At 46.5% G+C, this 25,000-nt stretch overlaps 1 protein-coding gene across 2 annotated transcripts in view; it reads right to left on the reverse strand.

The window, feature by feature from the left end:
* LOC106595393 (G protein-coupled receptor kinase 6) overlaps positions 1-25,000 on the reverse strand; it is an 89,641-nt gene that overhangs the window by 20,003 nt on the left and 44,638 nt on the right. For both annotated transcript variants that reach the window (XM_045723079.1, XM_045723077.1), the window contains exons 3-7: positions 24,795-24,907; positions 19,578-19,655; positions 17,009-17,109; positions 3,834-3,926; positions 83-146 (exon numbers count right to left, since the gene is read on the reverse strand). In XM_045723079.1, the coding sequence (XP_045579035.1) occupies positions 83-146; positions 3,834-3,926; positions 17,009-17,109; positions 19,578-19,655; positions 24,795-24,907 (449 nt within the window). The remainder of the gene's footprint in view (positions 1-82; positions 147-3,833; positions 3,927-17,008; positions 17,110-19,577; positions 19,656-24,794; positions 24,908-25,000) is intronic.

A 25,000-nucleotide genomic window follows, 5' to 3' on the forward strand; every position in this document is an offset into this window, starting at 1 on the left:
TCACTCAGGGTCAAACAGTCACCTCACTCAGGGTCAAACAGTCACCTCACTCAGGGTCAAACATTCAGAGTAAAGCACTCACCTCACCAAATCCACCTTTTCCTAGTACTCTGTAATGCCTGAAGGTATTTTTGGTTACTGGTTGCCTGTAGGACGGAGATAGATGGTGTTTTAGTTATCATACAGAAGGTTACTAGTTGCCTGTAGGACGGAGAGAGATGGTGTTTTAGTTATCATACAGAAGGTTACTAGTTGACTGTAGGAGAGAGAGAGAGATGGTGTGTTTTAGTTATCATACAGAAGGTTACTAGGTGACTGTAGGAGAGAGAGAGATGGTGTTTTAGTTATCATACAGAAGGTTACTAGGTGACTGTAGGAGAGAGAGAGATGGTGTGTTTTAGTTATCATACAGAAGGTTACTAGTTGACTGTAGGAGAGAGAGAGATGGTGTTTTAGTTATCATACAGAAGGTTACTAGTTGACTGTAGGAGAGAGAGAGAGATGGTGTGTTTTAGTTATCATACAGAAGGTTACTAGTTGACTGTAGGACAGAGAGAGAGAGATGGTGTTTTAGTTATCATACAGAAGGTTACTAGTTGACTGTAGGACAGAGAGAGATGGTGTTTTAGTTATCATACAGAAGGTTACTAGTTGACTGTAGGAGAGAGAGAGAGATGGTGTGTTTTAGTTATCATACAGAAGGTTACTAGTTGACTGTAGGACAGAGAGAGAGAGATGGTGTTTTAGTTATCATACAGAAGGTTACTAGGTGACTGTAGGAGAGAGAGATGGTGTTTTAGTTATCATACAGAAGGTTACTAGTTGACTGTAGGAGAGAGAGAGAGATGGTGTGTTTTAGTTATCATACAGAAGGTTACTAGTTGACAGTAGGAGAGAGAGATGGTGTGTTTTAGTTATCATACAGAAGGTTACTAGTTGACTGTAGGACAGAGAGAGAGAGATGGTGTTTTAGTTATCATACAGAAGGTTACTAGTTGACTGTAGGAGAGAGGGAGAGATGGTGTGTTTTAGTTATCATACAGAAGGTTACTAGTTGACTGTAGGAGAGAGAGAGAGATGGTGTGTTTCAGTTATCATACAGAAGGTTACTAGTTGACTGTAGGAGAGAGATTGTGTTTTAGTTATCATACAGAAGGTTACTAGTTGACAGTAGGACGGAGAGAGAGATGGTGTTTTAGTTATCATACAGAAGGTTACTAGTTGACTGTAGGACAGAGAGAGATGGTGTGTTTTAGTTATCATACAGAAGGTTACTAGTTGACTGTAGGACAGAGAGAGATGGTGTGTTTTAGTTATCATACAGAAGGTTACTAGTTGACTGTAGGAGAGAGAGAGATGGTGTTTTAGTTATCATACAGAAGGTTACTAGTTGACTGTAGGACGGAGAGAGAGAGATGGTGTGTTTCAGCTTTCATACAGAAAGGAAAGAAAGGAATGTGTGTGACTGGCCACACATCATGGCCTGGTTCCTCTCTAGGTTTCTTCCTAGGTTCTGGCCTTTCTAGGGAGTTTTTCCTAGCCACCGTGCTTCTACACCTGCATTGCTTGCTGTTTGGGGTTTTAGGCTGGGTTTCTGTACAGCACTTTGAGATATCAGCTGATGTAAGAAGGATTTATAAATACATTTGATTGATTCATGGATTGACAGAACATTTATTTTATTTAACAACCAGATTATAATCTTGGACTAAAAAGCACTTTCAACAGATCATCTTTTTATTCTAGGACTAGGCTTGCTGTATGTCCGGGAAACCGGTCCAAAGAGGCTACTTTACTCAACCCCCTGAGTCAATACATGTTAGAATCACCTTCGGCAGTGATTACAGCTGTGAGTCTCTGGGTAAGTCTCTAAGAGCTGTGAGTCTTTCTGGGTAAGTCTGTAAGAGCTGTGAGTCTTTCTGGGTATGTCGCTAAGAGCTGTGAGTCTTTCTGGGTAAGTCTGTAAGAGCTGTGAGTCTTTCTGGGTAAGTCGCTAAGAGCTGTGAGTCTTTCTGGGTAAGTCTCTAAGAGCTGTGAGTCTTCTGGTCTTCTGGGAAGTCTCAAGAGCTGTGAGTCTTTCTGGGTAAGTCTCTAAGAGCTGTGAGTCTTTCTGGGTAAGTCTCTAAGAGCTGTGAGTCTTTCTGGGTAAGTCTCTAAGAGCTGTGAGTCTTTCTGGGTAAGTCTCTAAGAGCTGTGAGTCTTTCTGGGTAAGTCTCTAAGAGCTGTGAGTCTTTCTGGGTAAGTCTCTAAGAGCTGTGAGTCTTTCTGGGTAAGTCTCTAAGAGCTGTGAGTCTTTCTGGAAGTCTCTAAACTGTGAGTCTTTCTGGGTAAGTCTCTAAGACTGTGAGTCTTTCTAAGTCTCTAAGAGCTGTGAGTCTTTCTGGGTAAGTCTCTAAGAGCTGTGAGTCTTTCTGGGTAAGTCTCTAAGAGCTGTGAGTCTTTCTGGGTAAGTCTCTAAGAGCTGTGAGTCTTTCTGGGTAAGTCTAAGAGCTGTGAGTCTTTCTGGGGAAGTCTCTAAGAGCTGTGAGTCTTTCTGGGTAAGTCTAAGAGCTTTACACACCTGGATTGTATATATTCTTTCACATTATTGTTTTAAAAAGAATTCTTCAATCTCTGTCAAGTTGGTTCTTGATCATTGTTAGACAGCCATTTTCAGCCATAGATTTTCAAGTAGATTTCAGTCAAAACTGTAACTAGGCTACTCAGGAACATTCACCGTCTTCTTGGTAAGAAACTCCAATGTGTAATTGGCTTTGTGTTGTAGGTTATTGTCCTGCTGAAAGGTGAATTCCTCTCCCAGTGTCTGGTGTAAAGCAGACTGAAGCAGGTTTTCCTCTAGCCTGTGTTAAACTGTATTTATTTTTTATCCTAAAAAAATCCTCTAGGTCCTTGCTGATGACAGTCATACCCATAACATGATGCAGCCACCACCATGCTTAAAAACACACTGAGTGATAGTCAGTGATATGTTCTGGGCAAATCAAACACGACACTTTGTATTCAGGACATAAAGTTCATTTCTTTGCAGTATTACTTTAGTGCCTTGTTGCAAACAGGAAGCATGTTTTGGAATATGTTTTATTCTGTTCAGGCTTCCTACTTTTCACTCGTTGTTTAGTTTATTATTGTAGGGTAATTACAATGTTATTTGTTTGAAATTCCCTACTGGATTGAGGGGCCTTACAGATAATTGTATGTGTAGGGTACAGAGATGGGGAAGTCATTAAAAACTAATCATGTTAACTACTATTACTGAACACAGTGTGAGTCCATGCAACTTTTTATTTATTTATTTTATTTATCCTTCATTTAATGAGGCAAGTCAGTTAAGAACAAATTCTTATTTACAATGATGGCCCAAGAACAGTGGGTTAACTGCCTTGTTCAGGGGCAGAACGACAGATTTGTACCTTGTCAGCTCAGGGATAACGATCTAGCGACCTTTCGGTTACTAGTCCAATGATCTAACCACAGGTTGTCAATTTACCTTCTGTCCTCTCTTCAATCTAACTCTTTGTTTTCTCTTTAATTCGGGGTGATATCGGTCTTGTACGTTTAATTTCTTAACGTGTGACTTAAGCATTTTTTTTTTACTTAATACTTATTCATTTATTAATTGTGAACATTTTCTACAAACTAAAATTCTACTTTGACATTATGGATTATTGTGTGTAGACCAGTGACACAAAAATCTCAATTGAATCCATTTAAAATTCAGGCTGTAACACAACAACATGTGGGGAAAGTAAAAGGGGGGTTGAATACTTTCTGAAGGGCACTGTGGAACCCTACGTGAGAGAGAAAGTACATTGATCGACTGACTCATGACCCACCTCTCCAGCCACTTCCACTGCAGAAAGCGAGAGAAGTACATGGTCTCCTGGTAGGAGGAGAACGGAGCGCCGCTCAGGTACTCCCGAACAATACTGGAGAAAAGAGAAAGAGAAAGAGAAAGAGAGAGAGAGAGAGAGAGAACGAGAGAGAGAGAGAACGAGAGAGAGAGAGAGAGAGAGAGAGAGAGAGAGAGATGGAAAGAAACAGAGAGGAAAAAACACTGAGTTAAACATATCCAAGACACCACTCCCCCATTACAACCAAATCTAAAATCCACTTTCTCCAACCAAACCAAACTCTCCACCATTCTGTCTCCCCAAACCTTTTGGTCCACAACTTTAAATATAACATCTTTAAACCAACCATCTCCAACCTTTTATCAACACATTGTAACCTTATATAAACAATCCTTAACCTTATATTAACCATCCCTAATCTTTTATCAACCATTTCTAACCTTCTCTCTGATGTTCAGGTTTATAGAATGACCAGGTAACTCAGACATTCCTCTTTTCCCATGAGAATAACACACTTAAACTGTTACACACACACACACTTTATCAAAAACAGATACCGTGTTTTCATCTGTTTGTGCGTATGTGTGAATGTGTGTGTTGGTGCGTGAGTGTGTATCCATGTGCCCTACTGAAAGCTGAGCTCCAGAATAGAGAGGATGAAATGAAAAGAAGCGTGAAGTACGTCTGAAAGACAGAACATTCCAAACAGTTCAACCAGGAAACTGGAATTCCCAGAAACGCTTTAGAAACAACGGGAGGTCCACTGGAAAAGCACACCCAGCCAGGCGCGTGTGTGTGTGTGTGTGTGTGTGTGTGTGTGTGTGTGTGTGTGTGTGTGTGTGTGTGTGTGTGTGTGTGTGTGTGTGTGTGTATTATAAGAGCATATGAGAGAGAGAAACACACATCACTTCTTGTCCCCCCCAAAACACTACAGTAAATGTTCATTCTGTATCTTAGTGCTAGTGTAATCATGGTGTCTTTAACCAGTAGAAGGCTATTGGAGGCGGCTTATGGTAGACACGTTAGAGGTGGTGTATGGTAGACACATGAACATTCAATTCTCTGGCAACAGCATTGGTGGACATTCCTGCAGTCAGCATGCCAATTGCATGCTTGAAACACATCTGTGGCATTGTGTTGCTTGACAAAACGGCACATTTTAAAAAGTGGCCTTTTATTGCCCCCCCCCCCCCAGCACAAGGTGCACCTATGTAATGATCATGCTGTTTAATCAGCTTCTTGATATGCCACACCTGTCAGGTGGATGGATTATCTTGGGGCAAACGAGAAATGCTCACTAACAGGGATGTAAACACATTTGTGCACTAAATGTGAGACACGTTCTGTTTATATTGTTGTTCAGTGCACTATACTGCCTATTTGAACTGTCATAACCCCTTCAAACTGAACTGTAGTAAACTGTTTAAAAGCACACAAAACCTGTTTTCTAGCCCCTCACATACGAATATGTGTGCGTTTACATCTGTCCCAGCTCATGTCTCTAACCCAGACTGAGAATAGAATCGTTTTTCCAAAGTAACGTTCCGCTACTCCAAACGGCGTTCCAAGATTCCAGTTGTCCCGAGGGAGAGACCTGGTACGTCACAGAGAGATTCCAGTTGTCCCGAGGGAGAGACCTGGTACGTCACAGAGAGATTCCAGTTGTCCCGAGGGAGAGACCTGGTACGTCACAGAGAGATACCAGTTGTCCCGAGGGAGAGACCTGGTACGTCACAGAGAGATTCCAGTTGTCCCGAGGGAGAGACCTGGTACGTCAGAGAGAGATTCCAGTTGTCCCGAGGGAGAGACCTGGTACGTCACAGAGAGAGATTCCAGTTGTCCCGAGGGAGAGACCTGGTACATCAGAGAGAGATTCCAGTTGTCCCGAGGGAGAGACCTGGTACGTCACAGAGAGAGAGATTCCAGTTGTCCCGAGGGAGAGACCTGGTACGTCAGAGAGAGATTCCAGTTGTCCCGAGGGAGAGACCTGGTACGTCACAGAGAGAGATTCCAGTTGTCCCGAGGGAGGGACCCGGTACGTCACAGAGAGATTCCAGTTGTCCCGAGGGAGGGACCCGGTACGTCACAGAGAGATTCCAGTTGTCCCGAGGAGAGACCCGGTACGTCACAGAGAGATTCCAGTTGTCCCGAGGAGAGACCTGGTACATCAGAGAGAGATTCCAGTTGTCCCGAGGGAGAGACCTGGTACGTCACAGAGAGATTCCAGTTGTCCCGAGGGAGAGACCTGGTACGTCACAGAGAGATTCCAGTTGTCCCGAGGGAGAGACCTGGTACGTCACAGAGAGATTCCAGTTGTTCCGAGGGAGAGACCTGGTACGTCACAGAGAGAGATTCCAGTTGTCCGGAGGGAGAGACCTGGTACGTCACAGAGAGATTCCAGTTGTCCCGAGGGAGAGACCTGGTACGTCAGAGAGAGATTCCAGTTGTCCCGAGGGAGAGACCTGGTACGTCACAGAGAGAGATTCCAGTTGTCCCGAGGAGAGACCTGGTACGTCACAGAGAGATTCCAGTTGTCCCGAGGGAGAGACCTGGTACGTCACAGAGAGATTCCAGTTGTCCCGAGGGAGAGACCTGGTACGTCACAGAGAGATTCCAGTTGTCCCGAGGAGAGACCTGGTACTCACAGAGAGATTCCAGTTGTCCCGAGGGAGAGACCTGGTACGTCACAGAGAGATTCCAGTTGTCCCGAGGGAGAGACCTGGTACGTCACAGAGAGATTCCAGTTGTCCCGAGGGAGAGACCTGGTACGTCACAGAGAGAGATTCCAGTTGTCCCGAGGGAGAGACCTGGTACGTCAGAGAGAGATTCCAGTTGTCCCGAGGGAGAGACCTGTACGTCACAGAGAGATTCCAGTTGTCCCGAGGGAGAGACCTGGTACGTCACAGAGAGATTCCAGTTGTCCCGAGGGAGGGACCTGTCGTACAGAGAGAGATTCCAGTTGTCCCGAGGGAGAGACCTGGTACGTCACAGAGAGAGATTCCAGTTGTCCCGAGGGGAGAGACCTGGTACGTCACAGAGAGATTCCAGTTGTCCCAAGGGAGAGACCTGGTACGTCACAGAGAGATTCCAGTTGTCCCGAGGGAGAGACCTGGTACGTCACAGAGAGATTCCAGTTGTCCCGAGGGAGAGACCTGGTACGTCACAGAGAGAATTCCAGTTGTCCCGAGGGAGAGACCTGGTACGTCAGAGAGAGATTCCAGTTGTCCCGAGGAGAGACCTGGTACGCAGAGAGAGATTCCAGTTGTCCCGAGGGAGAGACCTGGTACGTCAGAGAGAGATTCCAGTTGTCCCGAGGGAGAGACCTGGTACGTCAGAGAGAGATTCCAGTTGTCCCGAGGGAGAGACCTGGTACGTCACAGAGAGATTCCAGTTGTCCCGAGGAGAGACCTGGTACGTCACAGAGAGATTCCAGTTGTCCCGAGGGAGAGACCTGGTACGTCAGAGAGAGATTCCAGTTGTCCCGAGGAGAGACCTGCGTACAGAGAGAGATTCCAGTTGTCCCGAGGAGAGACCTGGTACGTCAAGAGAGAGATTCCAGTTGTCCCGAGGGAGAGACCTGGTACGTCTCAGAGAGAGATTCCAGTTGTCCCGAGGGAGAGACCTGGTACGTCACAGAGAGAGATTCCAGTTGTCCCGAGGGGAGAGACCTGGTACGTCAGAGAGAGATTCCAGTTGTCCCGAGGGAGAGACCTGGTACGTCAGAGAGAGATTCCAGTTGTCCCGAGGAGGGACCTGGTACGTCAGAGAGAGATTCCAGTTGTCCCGAGGGAGAGACCTGGTACGTCAGAGAGATTCCAGTTGTCCCGAGGGAGAGACCTGGTACGTCAGAGAGAGATTCCAGTTGTCCCGAGGGAGAGACCTGGTACGTCAGAGAGAGATTCCAGTTGTCCCGAGGGAGAGACCTGGTACGTCACAGAGAGATTCCAGTTGTCCCGAGGGAGAGACCTGGTACGTCACAGAGAGATTCCAGTTGTCCCGAGGGAGAGACCTGGTACGTCAGAGAGAGATTCCAGTTGTCCCGAGGGAGAGACCTGGTACGTCAGAGAGAGATTCCAGTTGTCCCGAGGGAGAGACCTGGTACGTCAGAGAGAGATTCCAGTTGTCCCGAGGGAGAGACCTGGTACGTCACAGAGAGATTCCAGTTGTCCCGAGGGAGAGACCTGGTACGTCAGAGAGAGATTCCAGTTGTCCCGAGGAGAGACCTGGTACGTCAGAGAGAGATTCCAGTTGTCCCGAGGAGGGACCTGGTACGTCACAGAGAGATTCCAGTTGTCCCGAGGGAGAGACCTGGTACGTCACAGAGAGATTCCAGTTGTCCCGAGGGAGAGACCTGGTACGTCAGAGAGAGATTCCAGTTGTCCCGAGGGAGAGACCTGGTACGTCAGAGAGAGATTCCAGTTGTCCCGAGGGAGAGACCTGGTACGTCACAGAGAGATTCCAGTTGTCCCGAGGAGAGACCTGGTACGTCAGAGAGAGATTCCAGTTGTCCCGAGGGAGAGACCTGGTACGTCAGAGAGAGATTCCAGTTGTCCCGAGGAGAGACCTGGTACGTCAGAGAGATTCCAGTTGTCCCGAGGAGAGACCTGGTACGTCACAGAGAGATTCCAGTTGTCCCGAGGGAGAGACCTGGTACAGAGAGAGATTCCAGTTGTCCCGAGGGAGAGACCTGGTACGTCAGAGAGAGATTCCAGTTGTCCCGAGGGGAGAGACCTGGTACGTCAGAGAGAGATTCCAGTTGTCCCGAGGGAGAGACCTGGTACGTCAGGGAGAGATTCCAGTTGTCCCGAGGGAGGGACCTGGTACAAGAGAGATTCCAGTTGTCGAGGAGGGACCTGGTACAGAGGAGATTCCAGTTGTCCGAGGGAGAGACCTGAATCGTCAGAGAGAGATTCCAGTTGTCCGAGGGAGAGACCTGGTACGTCAGAGAGAGATTCCAGTTGTCCCGGGGAGAGACCTGGTACGTCAGAGAGAGATTCCAGTTGTCCCGAGGGAGAGACCTGGTACGTCAGAGAGAGATTCCAGTTGTCCCGAGGAGAGACCTGGTACGTCAGAGAGAGATTCCAGTTGTCCCGAGGAGAGACCTGGTACGTCAGAGAGAGATTCCAGTTGTCCCGAGGGAGAGACCTGGTACGTCAGAGAGAGATTCCAGTTGTCCCGAGGAGAGACCTGGTACGTCACAGAGAGATTCCAGTTGTCCCGAGGGAGAGACCTGGTACGTCACAGAGAGATTCCAGTTGTCCCGAGGGAGAGACCTGGTACGTCACAGAGAGATTCCAGTTGTCCCGAGGGAGAGACCTGGTACGTCACAGAGAGATTCCAGTTGTCCCGAGGAGAGACCTGGTACGTCACAGAGAGATTCCAGTTGTCCCGAGGGAGAGACCTGGTACGTCAGAGAGATTCCAGTTGTCCCGAGGAGAGACCTGGTACGTCACAGAGAGATTCCAGTTGTCCCGAGGGAGAGACCTGGTACGTCACAGAGAGATTCCAGTTGTCCCGAGGGAGAGACCTGGTACGTCACAGAGAGATTCCAGTTGTCCCGAGGAGAGACCTGGTACGTCACAGAGAGATTCCAGTTGTCCCGAGGAGAGACCTGGTACGTCACAGAGAGATTCCAGTTGTCCCGAGGGAGAGACCTGTACGTCAGAGAGAGATTCCAGTTGTCCCGAGGGAGAGACCTGGTACGTCACAGAGAGATTCCAGTCGTCCCGAGGGAGAGACCTGGTACGTCACAGAGAGATTCCAGTCGTCCCGAGGGAGAGACCTGGTACGTCACAGAGAGATTCCAGTCGTCCCGAGGAGAGACCTGGTACGTCACAGAGAGATTCCAGTCGTCCCGAGGAGAGACCTGGTACGTCAAAGAGAGATTCCAGTCGTCCCGAGGAGAGACCTGGTACGTCACAGAGAGATTCCAGTCGTCCCGAGGGAGAGACCTGGTACGTCACAGAGAGATTCCAGTCGTCCCGAGGGAGAGACCTGGTACGTCACAGAGAGATTCCAGTTGTCCCGAGGGAGAGACCTGGTACGTCACAGAGAGATTCCAGTTGTCCCGAGGGAGAGACCTGGTACGTCACAGAGAGATTCCAGTTGTCCCGAGGGAGAGACCTGGTACGTCAGAGAGAGATTCCAGTTGTCCCGAGGGAGAGACCTGGTACGTCACAGAGAGAGATTCCAGTTGTCCCGAGGGGAGAGACCTGGTACGTCAGAGAGAGATTCCAGTTGTCCCGAGGAGAGACCTGGTACGTCACAGAGAGATTCCAGTTGTCCCGAGGGAGAGACCCGGTACGTCAGAGAGAGATTCCAGTTGTCCCGAGGAGAGACCCGGTACGTCAGAGAGAGATTCCAGTTGTCCCGAGGAGAGACCTGGTACGTCAGAGAGAGATTCCAGTTGTCCCGAGGGAGGGACCTGGTACGTCACAGAGAGATTCCAGTTGTCCCGAGGAGAGACCCGGTACGTCACAGAGAGATTCCAGTTGTCCCGAGGGGAGACCTGGTACGTCAGAGAGAGATTCCAGTTGTCCCGAGGGAGGGACCTGGTACGTCACAGAGAGATTCCAGTTGTCCCGAGGGGAGAGACCCGGTACGTCACAGAGAGATTCCAGTTGTCCCGAGGAGAGACCTGGTACGTCAGAGAGAGATTCCAGTTGTCCCGAGGGAGAGACCTGGTACGTCACAGAGAGATTCCAGTTGTCCCGAGGAGAGACCTGGTACGTCACAGAGAGATTCCAGTTGTCCCCATTCCGACTGTTTGAACTTTAAGTTATAACACACAGAGAGAAACAAAGAGAGAGACAGAGAGAGAGAGACAGAGACAGAGAGACAGAGAGAGACAGAGAAAGAGAGAGACAGACAGAAGTAGGTTATATGCGTGTATACCTGTGCGTGCGTGTATTCTTCATAAAGTCTGACGTGTGTGTGTGTGTGTGTGTGTGTGTGTGTGTGTGTGTGTGTGTGTGTGTGTGTGTGTGCTTTTCCCATTAGGAATAAGGGAAGCTCTGGAAACTTTTTTTGGGACGATATCCTAACTTCCACTCCAGTCCAATTTACACAAAATAGTCTTCCATTGACATCAATGCATGACTACGTGAAAACCTGACTTAAAAAGGGCAATTCTGCCACTTTTCAACCTCATGTTCCTCACCTCCAGCACAATACCAGTGTCTACATAATGTGGAAAATGCATATAATATATATTTACACTTTTTTTTAAGAAGAAAATGTAACGTTAAAAAGTTGTGAATCATCAGAAAATTAAGAGTTAAATTTTTTTTTTAAAACAGATGTTCAAAACACGTAGAGATTCACAGTGACCCGGGGAGTAAGGAATGTCCTCCCTCTGGCTAGAAACACATTTATCTTACTGTTTAATCCTACCCTGTGATGTCACAGAGAAGCATTTTTTGTTAGGACCTTTCTTCTTCTCTTTTTAACCACAGATCCTAGAAACACACTGTTTTCACATGTAGACACTGCACTATATATACACAGCAGTATGGACACCCCTTCATACACTATATATACACACAGCAGCAGTATGGACACCCCTTCATACACTATATATACACACAGCAGCAGTATGGACACCCCTTCATACACTATATATACACACAGCAGCAGTATGGACACCCCTTCATACACTATATATACAGCAGTATGGACACCCCTTCATACACTATATATACAGCAGTATGTGGACACCCCTTCATACACTATATATACAGCAGTATGTGGACACCCCTTCATACACTATATATACAGCAGTATGTGGACACCCCTTCATACACTATATATACAGCAGCAGTATGGACACCCCTTCATACACTATATATACAGCAGCAGTATGTGGACACCCCTTCATACACTATATATACAGCAGTATGTGGACACCCCTTCATACACTATATATACAGCAGTATGTGGACACCCCTTCATACACTATATATACAGCAGTATGTGGACACCCCTTCATACACTATATATACAGCAGTATGTGGACACCCCTTCATACACTATATATACAGCAGTATGTGGACACCCCTTCATACACTATATATACAGCAGTATGTGGACACCCCTTCATACACTATATATACAGCAGTATGTGGACACCCCTTCATACACTATATATACAGCAGTATGTGGACACCCCTTCATACACTATATATACAGCAGTATGTGGACACCCCTTCATACACTATATATACAGCAGTATGTGGACACCCCTTCATACACTATATATACAGCAGCAGTATGTGGACACCCCTTCATACACTATATATACAGCAGTATGTGGACACCCCTTCATACACTATATATACAGCAGTATGTGGACACCCCTTCATACACTATATATACACGCAGTATGTGGACACCCCTTCATACACTATATATACAGCAGTATGTGGACACCCCTTCATACACTATATATACAGCAGTATGTGGACACCCCTTCATACACTATATATACAGCAGTATGTGGACACCCCTTCATACACTATATATACAGCAGTATGTGGACACCCCTTCATACACTATATATACACACGCAGTATGTGGACACCCCTTCATACACTATATATACACAGCAGTATGTGACACCCCTTCATACACTATATATACACAGCAGTATGTGGACACCCCTTCATACACTATATATACAGCAGTATGTGGACACCCCTTCATACACTATATATACAGCAGTATGTGGACACCCCTTCATACACTATATATACAGCAGTATGGACACCCCTTCATACACTATATATACAGCAGTATGGGACACCCCTTCATACACTATATACACACACAGCAGCTGTATGTGGACACCCCTTCATACACTATATATACAGCAGTAGTGTGGACACCCCTTCATACACTATATATACACAGCAGCAGTATGGACACCCCTTCATACACTATATATACACAGCAGCAGTATGGACACCCCTTCATACACTATATATACAGCAGTATGTGGACACCCCTTCATACACTATATATACACGCAGCTATGTGGACACCCCTTCATACACTATATATACAGCAGTATGGACACCCCTTCATACACTATATATACAGCAGCAGTATGGACACCCCTTCATACACTATATATACAGCAGTATGGACACCCTTTCATACACTATATATACAGCGCAGCATTATGTGGACACCCCTTCATACACTATATATACAGCAGTATGTGGACACCCCTTCATACACTATATATACAGCAGTATGTGGACACCCCTTCATACACTATATATACAGCAGTATGTGGACACCCCTTCATACACTATATATACAGCAGTATGTGGACACCCCTTCATACACTATATATACAGCAGTATGTGGACACCCCTTCATACACTATATATACAGCAGTATGTGGACACCCCTTCATACACTATATATACAGCAGTATGTGGACACCCCTTCATACACTATATATACAGCAGTATGTGGACACCCCTTCATACACTATATATACAGGCAGTATGTGGACACCCCTTCATACACTATATATACAGCAGTATGTGGACACCCCTTCATACACTATATATACAGCAGTATGGACACCCCTTCATACACTATATATACAGCAGTATGTTGGACACCCCTTCAAATGAATAGATAGTTTTTTTCAGCCCCACCCCTTCCTGACCGGTGTATAAAATTGAGCACACAGCCATGCAATCTCCTTAGACAAACATTGGCAGTAGAATAGCCTTACTGAAGAGCTCAGTGACATTTCCAATGTGGCACCGTCATAGGATGCCACCTTTCCAACAAGTCGGTTTGTAAAATTTCTGCCCTGCTAGAGATGCCCCGGTCAACTGTAAGTGGAAACATCTAGGAGCAACAACGGCTCAGTCGTGAAGTGGTAGGCCACACAAGCTCAGAGAACGGGACCGCCGAGTGGTGAAGCGCGTACCGGGTCAAAATCGTCTGTCCTCGGATGCAACATTCACTACTCTGGAAGAAACGTCAGCACAATAACTGTTCGTCTGGAGCTTCATGAAATGGGTTTCCATGGCTGAGCAGCCGCACACAAGCCTAAGATCACCATGCACAATGCCAAGCATTGTCTGGAGTGGTGTAAAGCTCGTCCCCATTGGACTCTGGAGCAGTGGAAACACGTTCTCTAGAGTGATGAATCACGCTTCACCATCTGGCAGTCCGACGGATAAATCTGGGTTTGGCAGATGCCAGGAGAACGCTACCTGCCCCAATGCACACTGCCAACTGTAAAGTTTGGTGGAGGAGGAACAATATATGGGTGTGTTTTTTCATGGTTCGGGCCCTTTAGTTCCAGGGAAGGGACATTTTAAGTGACATTTTAGACAATTCTGTGCTTCCAACTTTATGGCAACAGTTTGGGGAAGGCCCTTTCCTGTTTCAGCATGACAATGCCCCCCGTGCACAAAGAGAGGTCCATAGAGAAATGGTTTGTCGAGATCGGTGTAGAAGAACTTGACTGGCCTGCACAGAGCCCTGACCTCAACCCCATCGAACACCTTTGGAATGAATTGTAATTCCGACTGTGAGCCAGGCCTAATCGCCCAACATCAGTGCCCGACCTCACTAATGCTCTTGTGGCTGAATGGAAGCAAGTCCCCACAGTAATAATCCAACATCTAGTGGAAATCCTTCCCAGAAGAGTGGAGGCTGTTATAGCAGTAAAGGGGTCGACCAACTCCATATTAATGTCCATGATTTAGTAATGAGATGTTTGACGAGCAGGTGTCCACATCCTGTTGGTCATGTAGTGTAGCTCTATTGGCTCTGGGGCTGAGAGCAGGAAACTACGACACCTGTAATTCAGTGTGTGGTGAACACTGAGGCCGTTGTTGTGCCCATGCCAGGCGTCCGGATGCCCTCTCCTGCTGCTCACGTCCATTTGGCACCACTGTGTGTGTGTGTGTGTATGTGTGTGTATGTGTGTGTGTGTGTGTGTGTGTGTGTGTGTGTGTGTTAATACTGTTCCAGGTGCCAGCTCCCTCATAATCATTACTGTGACAGAGTTGAGCTCTTTCCAACACACACACACACACACACACACACACACACACACACACACACACACACACACACACACTGCGCTAACACACACCATACACACACACACGTCATAACTCTCTAAACAGTTTATGTCTTAAAAAAGTTTCAGAAGCATCCTAACTGCAGCCTTAGTTGACAAGAGATACCCTCCTGTAGGTTTTAACTCCAACCCTGTTCCTGGAGAGATACCCTCCTGTAGGTTTTAACTCCAACCCTGTTCCTGGAGAGAAACCCTCCTGGAGGTTTACACTCCAACCCTGTTCCTGGAGAGATACCCTCCTGTAGGTTTACACTCCAACCCTGTTCCTGGAGAGATACCCTCCTGTAGGTTTTAACTCCAACCCTGTTCCTGGAGAGATACCCTCCTGTAGGTTTACACTCCAACCCTGTTCCTGGAGAGAAACCCTCCTGTAGGTTTTACTCCAACCCCTGTTCCTGGAGAGATACCCTCCTGTGGTTTCACTCCAACCCTGTTCCTGGAGAGATACCCTCCTGTAGGTTTACACTCCAACCCTGTTCCTGGAGAGTTTATCCAACCCTGTTCCTGGAGATGCCCTCCTGTAGGTTTTAACTCCAACCCTGTTCCTGGAGAGCACCCTCCTGTACCTCCACCCCTGTTCCTGGAGAGATGAGGTTTACTCCAACCCCTGTTCCTGGAGAGATACCCTCCTGTAGGTTTACACTCCAACCCTGTTCCTGGAGAGAAACCCTCCTGTAGGTTTTAACTACAACCCTGTTCCTGGAGAGATACCCTCCTGGAGGTTTTAACTCCACCCCCAGTTGTAACTAACCTGATTCAGTTTACCAACCAGCTGATTATTAGAATCAGGAACTCTCCAGGAACAGGGTTGTAGAGAACCTACAGGGTTGTAGAGAACCTACATTATGATAGCTCTCCAGGAACAGGGTTGTAGAGAACCTACATTACGATAGCTCTCCAGGAACAGGGTTGTAGAGAACCTACATTATGATAGCTCTCCAGGAACAGGGTTGTAGAGAACCTACATTACGATAGCTCTCCAGGAACAGGGTTGTAGAGAACCTACATTACGATAGCTCTCCAGGAACAGGGTTGTAGAGAACCTACAGGGTTGTAGAGAACCTACATTATGATAGCTCTCCAGGAACAGGGTTGGGAATCCCTGCCAAAACACACAAAGCCAGGACCCATTGAAAAGCCAAATCCTCCATCCATCACATCGAAGCCAAACTAAATGTCATCTTCCATGAATTTTCACATCTCCTCCAATGGTTTACAACACATTCCCAGAATCTCGTAAAAATCCCTTCAGCTGTTTTTGTTTATCAAGTACTAAATCAGGAGGAGGCAAGATCAGGTGGGACCATTCTAGCCAATGAGAGGGCAGATACGCACGTGAACAACAGGCACAGCGGTTTCCACTAGTTACCACAGCCACAAAGTCAAAATTGGCTATATAGTAAAAATTCATAAAAACAAATGTGCTTTTTTTCCTTTTCATTTAAGGTTAGGTTTAGGCATAAGGTTAGCAGTGTGGTTAAGGTTAGGTTAAAAATCACATTTTACGAAGAGAAATTGTAGAAATAGGCAGGGTTTATGACTTTGTGGCTGTGGTAACTAGTGATGACCAGGCACAACTCCAAACAAAGTTTTTTTCCCCTCAAAGTTGCCGGAATATCACGTATCCTACTTATACCAGTACACTCTTAACAACCTAAGTATTACAACAATGTATATTTGATCAAATAAGCCACACGTAGCAAATAAGCCATTACATTTTTGTTAACCAAATTCCACACTCTCTCATTGACCTCCATACAAAAACGTTTTGCTTGTTGAGTTCTCCCTCGCTTCACCTTTTCATCTCTGGCATTAGGATTCAGTTAAATCTTCCTGCCCCACAATTCCAACACAACCATCATTCCAAAATGGCCCCCAGATACAATAGCCAGACCACTTAATTATATATAGCTCTTCGATTGACAGGTGTGCTGACCAATGAATGCCAGGTGATACCCTGATTGACAGGTGAGCTGACCAATGAACGTCAGCTCATACCCTGATTGACAGGTGTTTAGACCAATAAGACAGACAGACATACTTGCAGCAGTCGTTGAAGAGTTCTTTGCAGGGCGTCTGTTCCAGCTTCTCACGACACTCCCCTACCAACTCCTGAGGTATATCTCGCAGATGGGCTGCCGACTAGACGGAGAGACATGTATTTATTAATGAACCAAATCTATCTACAGAGCCTTCAGAAAGTATTCATACCCCTTGAATTATTCCACATTCTGTTGTTTCAGCCTGAATTCAAAATGGAAAAAATATATATACACAAAAACACACATTTTACATTTACATTTTAGTCATTTAGCAACTTCCGAAACCCCATAATGACAAAGTGAAAACATGTTTTTAGAAATGTTTGCACATTTACTGAAAATTAGATGCAGAAATATCTAATTTACATAATATTCACACCCCTGAGTCAATATAATCACCTTTGGCAGCTTATTTAATTTACCTTATTTAATCAGTATTCAGACCCATTGATTAAATACATTTGGAAAATGTATAAAAACATTTTAGAATAATGCTGTAACGTAAAAAAAAAAAAATGTGGAAAAAGTCAAGGGGTCTGAATACTTTCAGAAGGAAAAGTATGTCTATGGAAAGTATTCAGACTTCTTGACTTTTACCATATTTTGTTACTTTACAGCATTATTCTAAAATGTTTTTATACATTTTACAAATGTATTTAATCAATGGGTCTGAATACTGATTAAATAAGACCCATTGATTAAATAAATGTTTCTCCTCAATCTACACACAATACCCCATAATGCTAAAGCAAAAAAAGGTTTTTAGAAATATTTGCAAATTTATAAATAATTTAAAAAAACATGCCTTATTTACATAAGTATTCAAACCCTTTACTATGAGACTCAATTTTCCTCTGGTGCATCTTGTTTCCATTGATCATCCTTGAGATGTTTCTACAACTTGATTGGAGTCCACCTGTGGTAAATTCAGTTGATTGGACATGTTTGGAAAGGCAAACACCTGTCTATATAAGGTCCCACAGTTGGCAGTGCATGTCAGAGCAAAAACCAAGACATGAGGTCAAAGGAACTGTCCATTGAGCTCAGAGACAGGATTGTGTCGAGGCACAGATCTGGGGAAGGGTCCCAAAACAATTCTGCAGCATTGAAGGTCCAGAAGCACACAGTGGCCTCCATCATTCTTAAATGGAAGAAGTTTGGAACCACCAAGACTCTTCCTAGAGCTGGACGCCCGGCCAAACTGAGCAATCAGGGGAGAAGGGTCTTGGTCAGGGAGGTGACCAAGAACCCGATGGTCACTCTGATAGAGCTACAGAGTTCCTCTGTGGAGATGGGAGAACCTTCCAGAAGGACACCCATCTCTGCAGCACTCCACCAATCAGGCCTTTATGGTAGAGTGGCCAGACGGATGCCACTCCTCAGTAAAAGGCACGTCAGCCCACTTGGAGTTTACCAAAAGGCACCTAAAGACTCTCAGACCATGAGAGACAAGATTCTCTGGTCTGATGAAACCAAGATTGAACTCTTTGGCCTGAATGCCAAGCATCACATCTGGAGGAAACCTGGCACCATCCCTACGGTGAAGCATGATGGTGGCAGCATCATGCTGTGGGGATGTTTTTCAGGGACTGGGAGACTAGTCAGGATTGAGGGAAAGATGAACGGAGTAAAGTACAGAGAGCTCCTTGATGAAAACCTGCTCCAGAGCGCTCAGGACCTCAGACTGGGGAGAAGGTTCACCTTCCAACAGGACATCAACCCTAAACACACAGCCAAGACAACGCAGGACTGGCTTCGGGACAGTCTCTGAATGAGTGGCCCAGCCAGAGCCCGATCTAACATCTCTGGAGAGACCTGAAAATACCTGTGCAGCGACGCTCCCGGTCCAACCTAACAGAGCTTGAGAGGATCTGCAGAGAAGAATGGGAGAAACTCCCCAAATACAGATGTGCCAAGCTTGTAGCATCACACCCAAGAAGACCTGAGGTTGTAATCGCTGCCAAAGGTTCTTCAACAAAGAACTGAGTAAAGGGTCTGAATACTTATGGAAATTATATATTCCAGTTTTACATTTCTAATAAAAATGAGCAGAAATTTCTAAAAACCTGTTTTTGCTTTGTCATTATGGGGTGTTTGTGATGTCATTATGGGGTGTTTGTGATGTCATTATGGGGTATTGTGATGTCATTATGGGGTATTGTAGATTGATGAGGGGAAAAAACAATTGAATCCATTTTAGAATAAAGCTGTAACGGAACAAAATTTGGAAAATACTTTCCCAAAGCACTGTGTGTGTGTGTGTATATATATATATATATATATATATATATATATAAAAAATACACAGTTATCATTACATTTCAAATATCAAATTAATATTGTTGCTTTCTGACTGGAGAGACAGAAGAGGAAAACATATTCATTTGGACAGCATTTCAATAATGGTATTAAATAGTTCAAAGGCAATTACATGTAGCTATCATTACAATTACACTGACTAACATGTCACACTCTTCCAGCGTTAGTTTGATCAGCTGTTGTAGTATAGGATGACAAGACGTTGATCTGCACTGGGCCTTTCATCTGTTATTGAAGTAACTTACTCACCCCGTTGTTAAAGTAAGTTTCTAACATCCTGATTCCACAATCCTTCCTCTTCTCATCTGGAGCGAGCTGGTACAGGGCCTGGCAGGAGAGGCACACTGTTACAAACATGATACACTCTCTCCATACATCCACCACAGCATGATGTCACCACATGATAACTACACCACCACAGCATGATGTCACCACAGATAACTACAACACCACAGCATGATGTCACCACATGATAACTACACCACCACGCATGATGTCACCACATGATAACTACACCACCACCACAGTCACCATTACACCACAGCGATGTCACCACATGATAACTACAACACCACAGCATGATGTCACCACATGATAACTACAACACCACAGCACATGAACCCCGCATGATGTCACCACATTACCCCATTCCATGATACCAACACCACAGCATGATGTCACCACATGATAACTACAACACCACCCCAGGATGATGTCACCACATGATAACTAGAACACCACCACATGATGATGTCACCACATGATAACTAGAACACCACCACAGGATGATGTCACCACATGATAACTACAACACCACCACAGGATGATGTCACCACATGATAACTACAACACCACCACAGGATGATGTCACCACATGATTTAACTTTAACCTCCCCACGTCTACCTTTGACTCATTCCTCTCTGCCTCCTTCTTTCCACTCCTCTCCTCTTTTGACCTCACCCTCTCACCTTCCCCCCCTACTCACAAGGCAGGCAATACGCTTGACCTCATCTTTACTAGATGCTGTTCTTCCACTAATCTCATTGCAACTCCCTCCAAATCTCCGACCACTACCTTGTATCCTTTTCCCTCTTGCTCTCATCCAACACTTCTCACTCTGCCCCTACTCGGATGGTATTGCGCCGTCCCAACCTTCGCTCTCTCTCTCCCGCTACTCTCTCCTCTTCCATCCTATCATCTCTTCCCTCTGCTCAAACCTTCTCCAACCTATCTCCTGATTCTGCCTCCTCAACCCTCCTCTCCTCCCTCTCTGCATCCTTTGATTTCCTCTGTCCCCTATCCTCCAGGCCGGCTCGGTCCTCCCCTCCTGCTCCGTGGCTCGACGACTCACTACGAGCTCACAGAACAAGGCTCCGGGCAGCCGAGCGGAAATGGAGGAAAACTCGCCTCCCCTGCGGACCTGGCATCCTTTCACTCACTCCTCTCTACATTCTCCTCTTCTGTCTCTGCTGCTAAAGCCACTTTCTACCACTCTAAATTCCAAGCATCTGCCTCTAACCCTAGGAAGCTCTTTGCTACCTTCTCCTCCCTCCTGAATCCTCCTCCCCCTCCCCCCTCCTCCCTCTCTGCGGATGACTTCGTCAACCATTTTGAAAAGAAGGTTGACGATATCCGATCCTCGTTTGCTAAGTCAAACGACACCGCTGGTCCTGCTCACACTGCCCTACCCTGTGCTTTGACCTCTTTCTCCCCTCTCTCTCCAGATGAAATCTCGTGTCTTGTGACGGCCGGCCGCCCAACAACCTGCCCACTTGACCCTATCCCCTCCTCTCTTCTCCAGACCATTTCCGGAGACCTTCTCCCCTTCCTCACCTCGCTCATCAACTCATCCTTGACCGCTGGCTACGTCCCTTCCGTCTTCAAGAGAGCGAGAGTTGCACCCCTTCTGAAAAAACCTACACTCGATCCCTCCGATGTCAACAACTACAGACCAGTATCCCTTCTTTCTTTTCTCTCCAAAACTCTTGAACGTGCCGTCCTTGGCCAGCTCTCCTGCTATCTCGCTCAGAATGACCTTCTTGATCCTAATCAGTCAGGTTTCAAGACTGGGCATTCAACTGAGACTGCTCTTCTCTGTGTCACGGAGGCTCTCCGCACTGCTAAAGCTAACTCTCTCTCCTCTGCTCTCATCCTTCTAGACCTATCTGCTGCCTTTGATACTGTGAACCATCAGATCCTCCTCTCCACCCTCTCCGAGTTGGGCATCTCCCGGCGCGGCCCACGCTTGGATTGCGTCCCTACCTGACAGGTCGCTCCTACCAGGTGGCGTGGCGAGAATCTGTCTCCGCACCATGCGCTCTCACCACTGGTGTCCCCCAGGGCTCTGTTCTAGGCCCTCTCCTATTCTCGCTATACACCAAGTCACTTGGCTCTGTCATATCCTCACATGGTCTCTCCTATCATTGCTATGCAGACGACACACAATTAATCTTCTCCTTTCCCCCTTCTGATAACCAGGCGGCGAATCGCATCTCTGCATGTCTGTCAGACATATCAGTGTGGATGACGGATCACCAGCTCAAGCTGAACCTCGGCAAGACGGAGCTGCTCTTCCTCCCGGGGAAGGACTGCCCGTTCCATGATCTCGCCATCACGGTTGACAACTCCCTTGTGTCCTCCTCCCAGAGTGCTAAGAACCTTGGCGTGATCCTGGACAACACCCTGTCGTTCTCCACTAACATCAAGGCGGTGACCCGATCCTGTAGGTTCATACTCTACAACATTCGCAGAGTACGACCCTGCCTCACACAGGAAGCGGCGCAGGTCCTAATCCAGGCACTTGTCATCTCCCGTCTGGGATTACTGCAACTCGCTGTTGGCTGGGCTCCCTGCCTGTGCCATTAAACCCCTACAACTCATCCAGAACGCCGCAGCCCGTCTGGTGTTCAACCTTCCCAAGTTCTCTCACGTCACCCCGCTCCTCCGCTCTCTCCACTGGCTTCCAATTGAAGCTCGCATCCGCTACAAGACCATGGTGATTGCCTACGGAGCTGTGAAGGGAACGGCACCTCCATACCTTCAGGCTCTGATCAGGCCCTACACCCAAACAAGGGCACTGCGTTCATCCACCACTGGCCTGCTGGCCCCCCTACCTCTGAGGAAGCACAGTTCCCGCTCAGCCCAGTCAAAACTGTTCGCTGCTCTGGCACCCCAATGGTGGAACAAGCTCCCTCACGACGCCAGGACAGCGGAGTCAATCACCACCTTCCGGAGACACCTGAAACCCCACCTCTTTAAGGAATACCTAGGATAGGATAAAGTAATCCTTCTAACCCCCCCTTAAAAAGATTTAGATGCACTATTGTAAAGTGGTTGTTCCACTGGATATTATAGGTGAATGCACCATTTTGTAAGTCGCTCTGGATAAGAGCGTCTGCTAAATGACTTAAATGTAATGTAAATGTAAAATGTAATGATAACTACAACACCACCACAGGATGATGTCACCACATGATAACTAGAACACCACCACAGGATGATGTCACCACATGATAACTAGAACACCACCACAGGATGATGTCACCATATGATATTGACAACGACAATAACAGTCAGAGAAACAAAATGGCCACCGAGTTTCTCTTCACACTTCTCCTGTCAGTGTGTGTGTGTGTGTGTGTGTGTGTGTGTGTGTGTGTGTGTGTGTGTGTGTGTGTGTGATTCTCTTCACGCTTCTCGACTTCCACAGGTCTGTCTGTCAACGGCAGCGATGACTCGTCATATTTGCATTGTTGCGTCATCGTAGAGTTTGACAGAGTTAGTTCTAGATTGTATCTTAAATTGCACCCTATTCCTTATATAGTGCACTACTTTTGACCAAGAGTTGGCACCCGATTCCCCATGTAGTGCACTACTTTTGACCAGGGACCAATAGGAACAGAGTGCCATTCGGGACAGAGGCCCAGACTAACACCACTGTTCAGTTCTAGATGGATAGGTCTGTCTGTTGACCGAACATGGATATGGTTTAGAACAGTCTAGAACAGTTATAGACAAATATGGGCAACAGTTCCTGACTCACATGGCAGCATGGAGAGGACTTCTGTCATCTCTACTGATACACATACGGCTGTGACTAGGCTACAATGGAAAAGTGGACTTATAAAGTACACAACACTAACCAATCTGAAGTGTTACTGGGTAGCAATCTCTCTGTTTTACACGTTTGGCTAAAAATGTTAGAATAATTGTGTGTTTTGTGAGTTTTTATATGGCCTGTAGGACAGAGGGGGCTGCTGAGGGGAGAACAGATCATAATAATGTCAGGAACAGAGAAAATGGAACGACATCAAACACCTGGAAACTTTAGACCAGAGTCCTATATAGTACCCTACTTTAGACCAGAGTCCTATATAGTACCCTACTTTAGACCAGAGTCCTATATAGTACCCTACTTTAGACCAGAGTCCTATATAGTACCCTACTTTAGACCAGAGTCCTATATAGTACCCTACTTTAGACCAGAGTCCTATATAGTACCCTACTTTAGACCAGAGTCCTATATAGTACCCTACTTTAGACCAGAATCCTATATAGTGTCCTACTTCAGACCAGACTCCTATATAGTGTCCTACTTTAGACCAGAGTCCTATATAGTACCCTACTTTAGACCAGACTCCTATATAGTGTCCTACTTCAGACCAGAGTCCTATGGAAAGTGGCCTATAGGGAAGAGATTTGTCATTTGGGACTCAACCACCCTCTCTGTGAGACTGTTTCCTCATACAATAGTCCATGAGGGGAGATTTTAGGAATACACAAACTGCCTCTGTCAAAACACTTCTCATTGTTTCTCTCAGTGTGTGTGTGTGTGTGTGTGTGTGTGTGTGTGTGTGTGTGTGTGTGTGTGTGTGTGTGTGTGTGTGTGTTGACACACACAGACGTTGACTAATGTAGGTGTTCACTAAACAAGAAGTGTTTTTTTCATATCTCAGACACCTCCAGGGGCCGGGACACAAGCCTGGGCCTGTGTTAGTCTACCTACCCAGGGGACAGGCCTCTGACGTGGGCTTAATAACCTCATGGAGAGGGTGCATGGAGGAGGAAGGGCAGATATTTTTCTGACAGGCTCCCTTCCAGCGCTCATGCCCTATCCCACCCAAGTTCTCTCTCCACCCCTCTCTCTCATTCTTTCCCACCCTCTCTCTCTCATTCTTTCCCCCCTCTCTCTCCCATTCTTTCCCCCCTCTCTCTCCCATTCTTTCCCCCTCCTCTCTCCCTCACATTACCAGTCCCTCTCTGACTCCCAGGCTCCCCAAGACCCCCCCCCCACATCTGCATGCCCAAACTCATGCCTAGTCCTTTCTCATGGGAGCTAGCAGAGGAAGCAGGAAAAGGGGGGGGGAGTTGAGAGGAAATTGAGGGGAGAGAGAGAAAGACAGACAGACAGACAGAGAAATCGTGGGAGAGAGGGATAACGACAGAGACAGATAGAAATGTCTTACCACAGAGTCCATGAACTCGATGCAACGTTTGAGCTCTGGCCTGGTGTCACAGTACTGACGGAACAGCAATCGACCAATCGGCTGTCTCTCACACAGACTGGTATAGTCCCTGTCTGAGAGAGAGAGACAGAGAGGTAGAGAGAGAGAGAGGTAGAGAGAGAGAGAGAGGTAGAGAGAGAGAGAGGTAGAGAGAGAGAGAGGTAGAG

This window comes from Salmo salar, chromosome ssa08, assembly GCF_905237065.1.
Source record: "Salmo salar chromosome ssa08, Ssal_v3.1, whole genome shotgun sequence".
Classification (NCBI taxonomy): Eukaryota; Metazoa; Chordata; class Actinopteri; order Salmoniformes; family Salmonidae; genus Salmo; species Salmo salar.